The sequence below is a fragment of the Protopterus annectens genome, chromosome 6.part0 (genome assembly GCF_019279795.1).
Source record: "Protopterus annectens isolate FY-2018-M chromosome 6.part0, PAN1.0, whole genome shotgun sequence".
NCBI lineage: Eukaryota > Metazoa > Chordata > Ceratodontiformes > Protopteridae > Protopterus > Protopterus annectens.
The window spans coordinates 97243686-97257830 of record NC_056737.1 but is presented as its reverse complement, the minus strand read 5'-3'; the positions used below and the strand labels follow the sequence as shown (position 1 = coordinate 97257830).

Genomic DNA, 14145 nt, shown 5'->3' with positions numbered 1-14145 from the left:
GAGGTTTAGACTTCTGGCATTGAGCAGCATTACCCTTATTTTTTTTCCACTTATGTTTTCTAGGGAGGTGGGTTTGTCTTTTAAGCCTTGCCTAAAAAAGGCACTATGGAGGTGGCAAGAGCCTTAGCCAATATCCAGAAGCCCAAGGGTGACAGGTGCAAGCCATCCCTGGCAAAGCAGCGTGGCTTGTCAAGCATGTCATCCCAAGCAGACAGACATTGGATCCCCTTGGAATGACAGCAGTAATTGAGCCATTTGTTAAAGCTGATCATTCTGTGTTTGTACTGTGGCATCATTCTTGGTGAGGGTAATATGCTGCTCAGGGTCAGGATCATACCAGCCTGGGCTAAATAATCAGAGAGCTCCTCTATGTCTCTTTTCATGTAGTCCAGGGAGGTACGTCTCAGGTCATTCACACCAGCATGGACAATGACTGAGTCATATTTGTACTTGCTTTGGAGTGACCTGAGTGCTTGTGTTATCTGGCGGATTGTAGCGCCCAACAGGCAGCTTACTGTAACCTTTTCCTTGTTCAGTCTGGTGAGTGGGACATCAGTGTGTCTGACTATGGAGTCACCTATTACAAGTGTATCAGGCATGTTGTTTGTCTTTAAGGGCTGTGACTGTTTGGCACACTGACTTTGTGAACTATGTGTTGCATGTGCTATGTTTTGAGGTAGTGGTTGCTTGGGTGCTTTGGAGGCCTCTGTTGATTTGGTAGATTTTTAATTGTAGCCTCCGGGAATGTTTTTGTGTGTTTATGTCTTTGGTTTGCAGTTGTGATAGGTCTACGTGAGACTGGGTTTGTGGTGTGTGTGGTTACCTTCTCCTCCTGACTGGTTTTGCCAGTACTGAGTTGAGAGAGCTCGGCCTCCAGTTTGGATAAATAGTTGCATCTCTCACATACATTTGTATTTGTTAGGGGGAGGGTGGGTTGTCTGTGTACATGGGGCAGGTGTAACATTGCCTCAAGATTCCCAGATTCAACATGTTGTAGCTGGCCTTAGTGGATTTTATGTGTGGCCATAGTTTTTTGCCATAATACTGATCAGAGATTACTTCCCTTTTTGGGTTTTTCTCTGTCATGTAGTAGCTTCCTCATTCTCTTGCATGGTTTGGTAATGGCTGGGGTCCACCAGGCCAGATGCCTGCGTGTATGGAATTGGGTCTTGGTTTTATTTGTGATTGTATAATCCATGCAGTCCTGAAAGTGTTCATAGAATGCATTTATAAAGGGTTCTGAGGTGTGGCCCATATTTTCCACAGGCACAAGGCCTTTAATGGATTCCACATCAGTTTGGAGGAGTGTAACATTTGCTTTACACATGTTTTTCACTGTGGTTTTCTGCCCAGGGACTGGGGTCAGGATGTGAATATCCAGTGTGATTACTCTATGGTCTGATCTTACCAGTGAGGGATACACTTGTCATCTGGGCATAGAGTACCCATGTTGCTGATTATCACATCCAGTATGCTTACCCCTCTTGTGGGAGTGGTAAGTTGTTCCTGAACATTTTGGTTTATGAATTCTAGGAACCTTTGGCCTAGGGTGTTGGAGCTAGAATAATGCTCCCAGTCTATGTTTGAGTATTTTCAGTCGCCCAGTATAATGTTGTTTGGAGAGACCTTGATATTTTCATGTGTTCCGAAGTAGGCCAAGTGCGGTTCCTGGCATTAGGAGGGTGGTCTGTAGCGGGCTACAAACTGGGAGGCAGTTTTAGCCACTGTTACCTGCCCATGGATAGTCCATGCTGCTTCTTGTTGTGGTACCAACCTGGGGGGTGTGGTTATCCTTGACAATTATTGATAGTCACCCTCCTTTTGTAGTTTGTTCTATGTTTTGGGGCTGTAAAGCATGGTATGAGGAGTAACCTGGTAGTGTTAGGGTGCTCTTGTGAGCCTTGACCCAGGTTTCTGTTACAGAACAGATATCAACATTCTCCATGCTGAGGAGAGTTTGGCCTGCATGCATCTTGCAGTTTAGACTTCTGGCATTGGGTAGCATTATGTCTAGGTTCTTATCCCTTGTGATACCTATGGAGGTGGGTTTGTGTTTTGAGACTTACCTATTCAAGGCACGGTGGGGGTGACAACAGCCTTTGCCAGTATCCAAAAGGCCAGGAGTGATAGGTGCACGCCATTCCTAGCAGGTGGAGCATCGCTCAGCATGTCATCCCAGGCTAACACACATTGGATCCCCTTTAACTAACAGCAATACTTAAGCCAATTATTGTAATTGATCATCTTGTCTTCGTATTGTGGCATCATGCTTGGTGAGGGTAGGATGTTAATCAGGGTCATCAAGTTTGCATATACTACATGGTGTTACATTGCTTAACACATGGCAATCATGCCTCAGGTGGTGCTGCAGGGCTGTCTATGTTGGATGCACATACTACACTCCCTGTACATGTTTGAAAGCAGGTTGTGTCAACTTAGGCATCCCTTTTACTATATGTGTGAGTCAGAGAGAGGTATCATTTCCAGGGTTCCTACTGAGCCAGTGTATGTGCTATGCGTTGCCTCTTTGCCAAGGCCAAGGCATACTGGGCACGCCTCCTTCTGCCTACTGGGGCAGGCTCAGGCTGTTCCTCCTCCGAGTCACACTCTGCCTGTGGTTGGCTTGGCAATGGTGGGGGGCTGTTTGGCCCAGCCTTATGCTGGTCCTGCTGCAGCTGTTTTCGCAGAATCGTATTATGTAGCATAGCACATACCATGACAATTTGGGTACATGTAGTGGGTGAGTACTGGAAGGCTCCACCAGATGTGTCCAGGCACCGGAACCATGACTTGAGCAGCACAAACACACGCTCGATTACATTTTGTGTTTGTGTGTGTGGCTCATTATGGCGTTCTTGTTCAGGTGTGTGTGCATTTCTGATGGGTGTCATCAGCCACAGCTCCAGTGCATAGCCAGCATCCCCCACTAAGTGACCATGTGGGATGTCCCCATTGGCAAATGTCTGGTACAGCTGCGTCAAATGCCAGATATGGGAATCATGGTAGCTTCTAGGGCAGCCAGCACACACATTCATTATTATGCCCTGGGCATTACACATGACCTGGCAGTTGATGGAGGGGAAGCCCTTGCGGTTAATGTAGGCCCTACCCCGCTCACCAGCTGGTGCTTTGATGCATATATGCGTGCAGTCTATTGCACCCACTACCTCAGGTTATTCCGCTATTTGCTGGAAGAGACGCATATTGCTGGCCAATACCTCATGGAAATTGGGGAAATATACATGATCACCGACATGTGCTGACATGGCATCCAGGAACTGATGCAGTACCCTGGATGCTGATGCCTGTGATATCCCCATCATATCACCAGTTGGTCTCTGGAAGGTACCTGTTGCTAGTATTCTTAGGCCAACATATACCTTGGATTCCACTGGGATGGGTTCCCCTCTGTTGGTTCTGTGCGTGAGGTGTGCTGCACAGCTCAACAATTTGCTGTAGAAGGTCTCTGTCCACTCTATAGCGCTCCACTATCTCCAGCTCATGTAACCTCTGGTAGGTGACCCTGGGCCTGTACACTCTTCTCCATCTCCTCACTGTGGGTTGTCTGGCAGCATTTGCATAGTCACCACCCTCAGCAAGTTGCATATGTCTCCTTATAACAGCTATGGCAGCCCCTAGCATTTTTGGTCTGAGTGAAGCTTTTTCAGTTTTCACTTCTAATAGCTTACTCCTCTGTTGCAGTGTCTATTGAGCAAAACATACTGCACTGTTGTTTGCAGAGTTTTAAGTGCTGGGCTGGCCTACTGTTCTGCCTGTGTAATTGCCTGCTTCTGATTGTTTTCACCTGCTAGCTCTGCCAGTATTCCCTGCTAGCTTCCTACTATTTACAGAACACCAAAAATCCACAAACAACGAACTGTTAATCACCAAAAATCCACAAACAATGAACTGGCATTGCTTTATCACTAACTTTATTAGATAAAAGGCATTGGTTTATCACATTTTAACTGTTTGTCTGAAGAAGGCTAGGCATTGCCCTAGCCGAAAATGTAACTTACAATAAGTAGCACTAACTCTTTTTGGCCAACTTTTATTGCGTTCCATTAACTCATTACAGCCGAGTGACGTCTCCAGGCGTTTCTGCAGTTACACCCTACTGCTCCTCTAGGCGTCAAATATTGCCTGTTCATATTTGCATTAATAATTCCAAAACCATGTTACATACAAGGTATTGGAAAATTTTATCTTGAAGCATACATGATAGCAAACACAATTGTATTGATATATGACCTCTGTCAATGGGTATTTGTTAAAAATGTAAGGCGATAACTTAAATTTTTAAATGCTGAAGCCACGCCCATTAGGGGTTAAAGGTACACACTCAAAAGAGCTCTACTGGAGGGAGCTTCCTACTATTTCTCCTGCTTCCTTTTTCCCTTCTGTTTCCTCAGGGGGGAGCGACGTGCATTCCAGCGAAAACACACTCACAGCGGCTAACACACGCACACACATGCTTAGACGGGCTACAATCTGCTTATTCAGGTTAAAACGAGTGCACACCAGTGCAAACAAGCTTACAGGTCTTTAAACAGGCTCCTACATGCTTACTCTGCCTTAAACGCATGCACTCACGCTTACACACGTGCACTCTATCTTACTCGTGCCTACCAGCGCGCACACGCGCGCATGCATGCCCAGCAAGAAACTTTGGTGTTATCCATAGTGTACACCTTCCATTTCTTGGCTTTCCCATGCCTACTTGTTGACACTCCTCTTTCCATGATGTGTGACTGACATCTTTCACATGCCACTATGCTCCAATGAGCTTAATTTCTTTCATACATTCCCCCCTGTGATGTCACCTATCTCCTACTCTGTTACTCCCCCTTATCCTACTCCTACACTGCAGGGAATGTGCTCATTTGCTATGTGACAGTACGATTCACTATCCTACCACTCATTTACATAGGATTGCCTACTAATGCTTAGTTACATGTCTTACACTCAGCTTCCCCCCTTAGCAACCCCTACTCGGTGGCTATGTTGTTTTCAGCCCGCTATTCCCTTACATTGTAAATTCATGCTTTGCATATGGTTTTAAAATTTTTATTTTTCTGTTTTTTTTATAGCGCAGCCCGTTTGCGCGGTGCTGCGCTACGTTTAAACATCGGCGATCGATCGCCGGGAAAAAAAAGCATTTTTATTTTATTTTTGCATCGGGGTACGTTGCCAGTGGCCACATATTTGGCCATTGGCATGCTGCCTGGAACATTTGCAACCTTTATTTGGAGCAGACAAGTCTCCATTGTGTTATTTGCAGAACGGTACTCAGTTATCAACTGAGTACATTTCTGCAGATAACATGGCTCTTACATGGGCAGGATTCTGCTTCCTGGATCACGAAATTACCTCATTTGCATGCCTTTTGGCTGCAAGTGAGGTAATTAGCAAATCCACGCCCTGTCCGTGTAAGAGCCGTTTTAGGTGCTCTCTTACACACACATGCAGGCTGTTCCTGAATAGCGATGGCTGCATGGAGTCTTACACTACTCTTAGACTCCGTGCAAGCAATCGTGAATCCTGCCTATTGTTTTACTCACCTTTTGCTTCACAGCTTCATCTTCTACTCAATTGTGTTTTTTCTCTGCAGGGGATTCTAATTTAAGCTCAGATATTCACTAGAAAGCACAGGGTCAAAATCCGCTGCCTGTCAATATTTTCTTAAATTTGGTACAAGATTGTACCAGCTTGGAAAAAAAGGAAATAATTTTATTTCTTTCACTAATTTGGTGTGCCCTCAGAAGTACTGTACTTAGAGATTGATGGTAAAAGGGCAGAGGCCCTCATCAGTGGGTGGAGGAAGTTGTAACACCCATAGAAAAAAAGTTCTCTATTTGTAATTAAACAATCATCTTATGGTGACTGTTGGGTAATGGTGATGTACTAGAAGGAGAAACATCATAGTCCCTAAATTCTCTGTTAAATGCATTTACAGATGTTTAGCATACATATTAATCTCTAAAGACCTTAACTTAATAAAACTTCAGCAAAGATCATGACACTTAGCAAACAATAAGAAAGAACAGCACTGAGTGGTGATGTCTGATCAATTTGGCAAGGTGATGGATAGTGCATAAAGGCCTGGTAAGCATCACTAGAAAATGTTTTTCAGCCAGTTTTATTATCGAACACCAAAGTTCACACAATTTGGAGACATTTATACCACCATATAAAAGCTTAAACTATATATAAGATTTAGATGACGAATATTTTAAGCATTATGAATATCTGTTAATAAAACTTGTTAGTAAAGTTTGTTGTAACAGGAAGAGCAGGGAAAATCAAAATGGTATTAAGGAAAAGTATAAAAAGTGCTTAGATTAGCTAGGCCTGCTGACTGGAATTGTAACAACTTAATGACTCTCTCTAGTAGGGTGTGTAAGTTTATTAGTCTCTGGTGGTGAGTGAAATATTTTATGAAGTTTTCTTGGTGAAAATGAACAATGGAGTTCCACTGCATGTTTTTCATACAATGTTTGTTTTTCAGCTTTTTTTTTTTCTTTTTTTACATTTATACTGTTAATATACATTGCGGCTGAATGAAATGTATTATGCATTGAAGTATATTACCTGTACATGAAATTAACATTTGTAAAGTTTCATTCACTTAATTAAAGTGTTTTACAAGACTGGTCCATAGAACCATATCTGTTCATTAGGCCGGTGAACCAAATACTCAGCAGTGTGTTCAGCTGATGGATGTGAATTCAAGGGCTCCTATTACCTGTCTGCTTACCTGGGATGTGTTTGGCCCAGCCAATAATGACTACCAACTCTCGATCTGCCAGGTCACACAGCATTGTCAGTGCCTTGATATCGCTCTCTGGTATTGTGGGATCTGGCATGGCATAAATCTTCTCAGGCTCAGCTACTAGCAGGTGACAAACAATCTTGGTCACTGAGGCAGAAAAGGCAGACAGGAAAAATGTACAGAATTACATTTATTTTTAAATTCTGGATCACTTTTGCAATACAGTTTATTTTCAATACAATGCAGTTGTTTTTGTTTCAAACGGGCTATAACTAATTACCTTTAAAAATATTCTATTCCCTCAATTTGCAGGAAAAAGTACATGAATGATAATTTATGGCACAAGTTATTAATAACAACCATACCAGACTCTTCTCTATGGTCAGGCTGAACTTTAAGTTGTACGTAGTGTTTTTTTCTCACAGTTCGCTATTGTACAATGCATTACACAAAGCTCATAGAGTGCGCCTGAAATTCAACATTTTGAAGGCTCAGAATCACACTAGAAGTTCAAATGCCTAATTTGCTAGTTCTATTGATCCCTTTCATTTTATACATACAATACAAACATCAGCGTACAGCCAAGTCATGACTGTGTTACTGCCTGTATTTGTCAATAGCTATGTAACTGGTATATAAATTCTGATTAGCAGTAATATCAGCAAAATCATTTGGTATAATGGCTAAAGCCTTCACTTCTTGGGCACAAGGTACAGGTTTTGATTATGACCTCAGGTTATTGTCTAGGCTTATAAGTTAGCTTAGTATTTTATGAATTTTCATCTATAAATTCGCGTAAGTTGTTAAACTCCGACAAACAAGAGGAGATTAAAAATGGGCTTGCAAACTGTTATTTCCCCTAACCTGTGTGCTTGATAGTTTGCTTTGGTCACTTTCTCTTTTAAATTAAAATGGATGTATATGCACTAACTACTTTTGAAATACTGCTGTACATACAACTATTAACTCCTATAAGATATACAAAGTCAAACAAAAGAGGATATGTTACTTACGGACAATTACCTTTGCCCTGACCTGGTCTCATTGTTTATTACATCATCTGTTCCTGCCTGTTAAAAAATAAACACATAAACTTATACAAGACATATTTCTAAAAGTAGCATATGTCTTTGATCTGGTATTATAAACAGTGTAGCTACACAGACAAAAATGTGATTGTGCTAATGTGTTTATATGTATTTGTTTTAATGCAATGTTTTAATTGTTTTAAATTATTATGTTGAACAGATAGCAACATGCTCCAACATATTTTTAATAGGAATCTGGTTTGCTATATAGCTATAATTTGACTTCCTATGTGTATTTTTTCTTTCTTAGGTTGTTCCTGTGAAAAGGTTTAAGCTTCTACTAGCTTTATCCAGTAGAGAAAAAAGTAAATAGATAAATAGGGAATGCCTAGACAAATGCCCTCCCCCCAAGGATGGGCAACCACATCTCTCCCTGTACCTCAGATGCTCAAGCTGCTAACTGAACCAATGTCAGCTTTGCTATTGTTAGGGTATTAGCCCTCTATGCCATGGCTCTGGCTTATATAAAGCAGCCTTAAGCAGCATGTCTCACTTTCAGAAGTATTGCCATTAACCTAGGGGAAAATGCAGGAAGATTTATGTTATAGACTGCATGTTACAGTTATGTGTTAACTTTGTTGTAGTACATGGAACGCACTGATTACAGTCCAAAATCAGGAAAAATCAATTGTGCCTCTCTGATGTCAAAAAGGTGCATAAAAAGCTTTGTTATGCACCTTTCTGAGCTGATACTGTCTTATCTTGCACTAGAGAATACAGTCAGCATGGAACAGTACCAGGAACTAGTAACAGATTTCAAAACTGTAAATACTTACTGCTTCCATTTAAAAAAGCTAACTAAAATGTTTCCAGTTTTAAAAGTACTATTCCATCAGAGGTACACTTGGCTTTTGTCCACCACTTGTATGGTAGTATTCAGTGTTTTGCAGCCTTCAGATCTGTAAAATCACATTGCAATCCTACACTCTTTTCTATAACTAGTAGTTCATCTAGGCAGCTAAAGCTCAGTGTTCTAGATAGCATTATAATCACATTTCTGATCATAACTAACCTAAGCATGGCTGTCAACATTCACCTCTTGATTTTCTCTTCATTCTGCTGTTGAGGCAAATTTCTTGACATCCATGTTTCAAACATAACGAGCTGGTTATAATTGAAAAGTTCATAATCCTCTGTGTGATACATTTACATTTTAATTAATATAGGGCGTTAATAAGATATTAAGATACATATTAGTTGACTAATGATTTTGACTAATTACAAAATTTCATTTATGTGTAAAATTACTGCTAAAACCAGTAATAAACATTGTTAAGAGGCCTGAATCCTCTCGGCTGATTTGTGATGTCAGAGTACAGAATGCATAATAAGAAAATTCAATCCATTAAAATGGAAGAAACGTGGTCTCCTTATGTGCAACTACCAAGGTAAATTTGTAAGGGGCACTCTAGTATGATAGACACTGCGCCAGATTCATTAACACCTACACTAGGTGTACGCGATCTGTATTTAAGAACATCCCTACCACATTTTTTGTGCTTTCTAGTCACTCAGAAAGACTACACTAAGTACATGTAATCTACACTTTGTGGTAACCTTTATGAATCCCCCTCAATATTTAAGGCTGCAAGAAAATCAGTAGGAAAATTAAAATTAGGATGAAGAAGGTATGAGTCATGCTTGTGTTTTCTATTCAATCAGAATGGTGAGCACTTAGTATACACTTAGTACAGGCATTAATGAATCCCAGGCATTAAATGATATGCCATGCCGTATGGCCAGTACATAACTCATACTATCTTTAGAACCCCCAAATATCTGACTAATTTACATCATGTAACTTATTTGGATTCCCAATAATGTTTCAGAAACAGCAGTCATAATTACATGGCTTCTTGGCTGGAGGAGGTAACTGAAGGCTAATGTACGGGCTGCTGTCTGAATCCAACCTTCTCTTGTATTTCTGGCGACCTCCTCTGACACGATCCAACCGTACCCCTGTGAAAGAAAAGAGTATAAAATTACCTCTTAATTTTGCTAGTAGTTTATTATGGAATAGCTGTAAGAATACTTTAACTTCATAACAAAAAGGAAATGTCATATGTTGCAATGTTCTGTCAATAAGACAACACATTGGAAGTCATACAGTTTGATTCTACTAGTATACAAATCATCACTTAGTGCCTTTTTATAGCTGATACATGGTCCACAAATGTGTCGCAATCCAAATTAAGAAAATAAGAAAAAATGCTGACATTATATTTTAAAATTCGGATAAAAGAACAAACAGCTCAGAGCGTGTAATGCCACAATAAAGGCAAATAAAAAATTAGCGCTTTCTTTCACTTTATTTAAAACGTGAACTTCTTCAGAAAAAAGACAAAGTGCCCTCCCAAACACTTGTCTTTTAAATGTACCATACAGGATGTGATGTCATAATTCATCCATTTATAAATATAAAAATACATTAAATGTCCTTTTAAGTATCTTATTTTAAAAATAATTATTGAATCTATTGATAGTATATGTATTAAAATTAATGAATACATATGGACATGTATGCAAATATATATACAAATACATCCATATAAAACCAGAACAATATAGGCTTAAATGTGTGGATTTTGTAGAGAAAGGTTTATTCATGGTTGATGTTAATAATAGATTAGAACAGAAGGAAGCCCTTTGGCAATTATTATTGGGTGCTGATGAATTACCAGGTCTCAATGAAATGATCAATATTAAATGCTTTTTGCTATATAAGTAAAATGAGGGAGAGAGCATCTGTAGTTTGTATATAACACTTGTATTGATATTTTTTGACACACTAAATAATGTTTTTCTAATTGCATTGGTTGACACTTATTAGTGGCATTCCATTTAGTGACTAAGGTAGGATTATCAGAAAGTCCTTAGTAGTTTAATTTAGGTCCAATGTATTTAGTGTCATGTATCATTATGTAGTTTAGGCTTAATTTGTATTATATATTGTGTCAATATCTATTTATATATAAGGCTACACATTTAAGCCTATATTGTTCTGGTTTTATATGGATGTATTTGTATATATATTTGCATACATGTCCATATGTATTTACTAAGGTTTAGGTATATGTACACACATACACACATTGTAATGTATTTTGTTTAAGTAAAACCTACACTAATAGTCATTTTGTTGCATTTTTTTACCTTTGACTTATAAGTGTAAGTTAATAAGTGTATGATTAAGTACATTATATATTTTTATGTTTTATAAACCTTGTTCATTAATTTTAATACATATACTATCAATAGATTCAATAATTATTTTTAAAATAAGATACTTAAAAGGACATTTAATGTATTTTTATATTTATAAATGGATGAATTATGACATCACATCCTGTATGGTACATTTAAAAGACAAGTGTTTGGGAGGGCACTTTGTCTTTTTTCTGAAGAAGTTCACGTTTTAAATAAAGTGAAAGAAAGCGCTAATTTTTTATTTGCCTTTATTGTGGCATTACACGCTCTGAGCTGTTGTTTGTTCTTTTATCCGGTTTGCGGTCAGTCCGTACTTTCATATATTTTAAAATTCACTTTCTCATCTAGATACAGAAGTTATTACACTTCTAATGAAATGAGATCAAAATGTCCCAAAATCTGAATGGCAAAGAAATTTAAAAACAGGCAATGGCCATTGTTTATAGTTGATCACAACAGCACCACAAACAGAACCACTAGCTTCTTTTTTGCAACAGAATCAGTACTGACATTCATTTTGAACTACTATCAGACATGTGACACATTTAGTTTTACACTGAGTCCAAAAATAAGTGTCTTACTTTATAAAGAAATTATTTGATTTGATGGAATTAACCCCTCCCTCTCTCCCTCCCACAAACTGACATATCTACAAATGATCAAAGACAGAACACACCTTGTGGGTGTGTGTATGTGTGCATTTACTTGTGCATGGGTCTATATATGCTTATGTGTATGTTTTGTGTGTACTCATGTAAGTGCATTTGCCTATCTGTATACCTGTCTATATGTGTATATGTATATATATATATATATATATATATATATATATATATATATATATATATATATGGGTCCCCTATGAAATCCTGAATGCACAGAATCCCGACACCCAAAATACTGAGATGAAAAGCCCAAAACCCCACATTACCGAAAAACCAGAAGCGCAAAATTCAAAATTCCGATGTTCCGATGTTAAGGGATTTTGAGTTAGCGTTTCTGGAGTTGCAGTAAAGGTAAGTATGTGTGTGTAAGTGTGTTTGTTAGGGGCTTTAGTGTGTGCAAGTGTGTGTTGTGACTGTGTTGTGTATGTGTGTGTGTGTGTGTGTGTGTGTGTGTGTGTGTGTGTGTGTGTGTGTGTGTGTGTGGGACTGTAATGTGTGGGTGTGAGTTTGCCTTGTGTATATGTTTGTGCGATCTTGGAGTTAGAATAATAAAGTAGGGGTGTGTGGGGGGTGCAGGGGGGGGTGAAGCCCCCCTACTTATCTTTAGTGTAGGGTGGTTTGTTTGGTTATGGGGGAGGGTGTGTGTACGTTTGTGTGTGTGCTGTATGTATGTATTAGTTTTGAGATTTCGGTAATGTGGAATTTTGGGCTTTTTGTCTCAGTATTTTGGGTGTCGGGATTCTGTGCATTCGGGATTTCGTAGGGGACTCATATATATATATATATATATATATATATATATATATATATATATATATATAGATCCCTATCACAACACCGACACGCCACAAACCCGACACTCAAAACAATGACACCAAAACACCGAAAACGCACAAAACCGACAACTCACAAAACCGAACACCATAACACCGACACACAAAACACCGACACACAAAACATAAACTACACATTACACACAACTATACATGCACTAACCCTAACCCAAACCCTAATCCTAAGGTCCAACACTACCGCACACTTACCCTAACGGCACCCTAACCCTAATTCACTTAACCCGCCACTAAACCTACATTCCGTCACTATCGCACACTTACCCTACCCGCACACTTACCCTAACTCACTTAACCCGCCACTACACCTAAAGTCCTTCACTACCACACACTCAACTTTCCCGCACCCTAACCCTAAATCCCACACTATCTCACACTTACCTGTCCGCTCCCTAACGCTAAATCCCTCACTATCGCACACTTACCTGCCCGCTCCCTAATGCTAAATCCCTCACTAGCACACACTTACCTGTCCGCTCCCTAACGTTAAATCCCTCACTATCGCACACTTACCGACTCGCGCTCACACGTTGCCCATGTCGGTGTTTCGGCTGTCGAGATTTCACATTGTCGATCATCTGTCTCGTCGGTCTTCTCGACTCCGTCATCTTAGCGTCGGTGTTTCAGCGTGTCGATGAAGTCAAGGGGACCCATATATATATATATATATATATATATATATATATATATATATATATATATAGATATATATAAACACACTTTAACGAAATGCTTTTCACCAAAAAAGCACTTTCACTAAAGTGTGTAAAAAAATATATTAAATAACAAAATTAAAACAAAAAAAAACACATTACTCAGGTTTACGCAGGGGGGTAAGCCCTCCTGCACCTTCCACCCCCCCCCACGCTCCCTACTTTTCTATTCTCACTCCGAGAAAAGAGAATATTCCCTTATGCCCACTGTACTACAATCTCAACAAAAGCCATTCCCCCATGATTTTCTCTATGTTTGAGCATACTTTCGTGAAAGTGCTTTTTTTTTTTGTTGAAACGCACTTTCACTAAAGTATCCTTGACCGTTTCATTTTTGGTGAAACGGCTGTTCAAGAAACAGTACGGGATATATATATATATATATATATATATATATATATATATATATATATATATATATATATATATAAAGTGTGTGTGTGTGTGTGTGTGCGTATATCTATAAAGCTATATCTATATATGTATATTTATAGACACACACACACACACACACACACACACACACACACACACACGTGTGTGTGTGTGTGTGTGTGTGTGTGTGTGTATGTGTGCGTGTGTGTGTGCGTGTGTGTGTGCGTGTGTGTGTGTTTGTGTGTGTGTTTATATTCACAAAACATTTTTATAGAGAATTGGAAAACAAAAATAAAGAAATAAAAACACCACCAAAAAAGAAGAAATAGATGTATTTTGGAGAAATATCTATGGAGACCCTGTAAAACATAACTAAGATGCTGAATGGATAGAAGAAGTAAAGGAAACAGTAAGAAGTTCAAATGTGCAGGATATGAAATGGGATGAAGTAACAGCCAGAGAAATTGAAGCAAA

At 39.2% G+C, this 14145-nt stretch overlaps 1 protein-coding gene across 1 annotated transcript in view; it reads right to left on the bottom strand.

The window, feature by feature from the left end:
* The window catches only part of LOC122803773 (steroid hormone receptor ERR2-like), a 383659-nt gene that overhangs the window by 237699 nt on the left and 131815 nt on the right, over positions 1–14145 (bottom strand). Inside the window, exons 2-3 of the mRNA XM_044073462.1 lie at positions 9709–9819; positions 6758–6919 (exon numbers count right to left, since the gene is read on the bottom strand). Coding sequence (XP_043929397.1) covers positions 6758–6919; positions 9709–9819 — 273 coding nt within the window. The remainder of the gene's footprint in view (positions 1–6757; positions 6920–9708; positions 9820–14145) is intronic.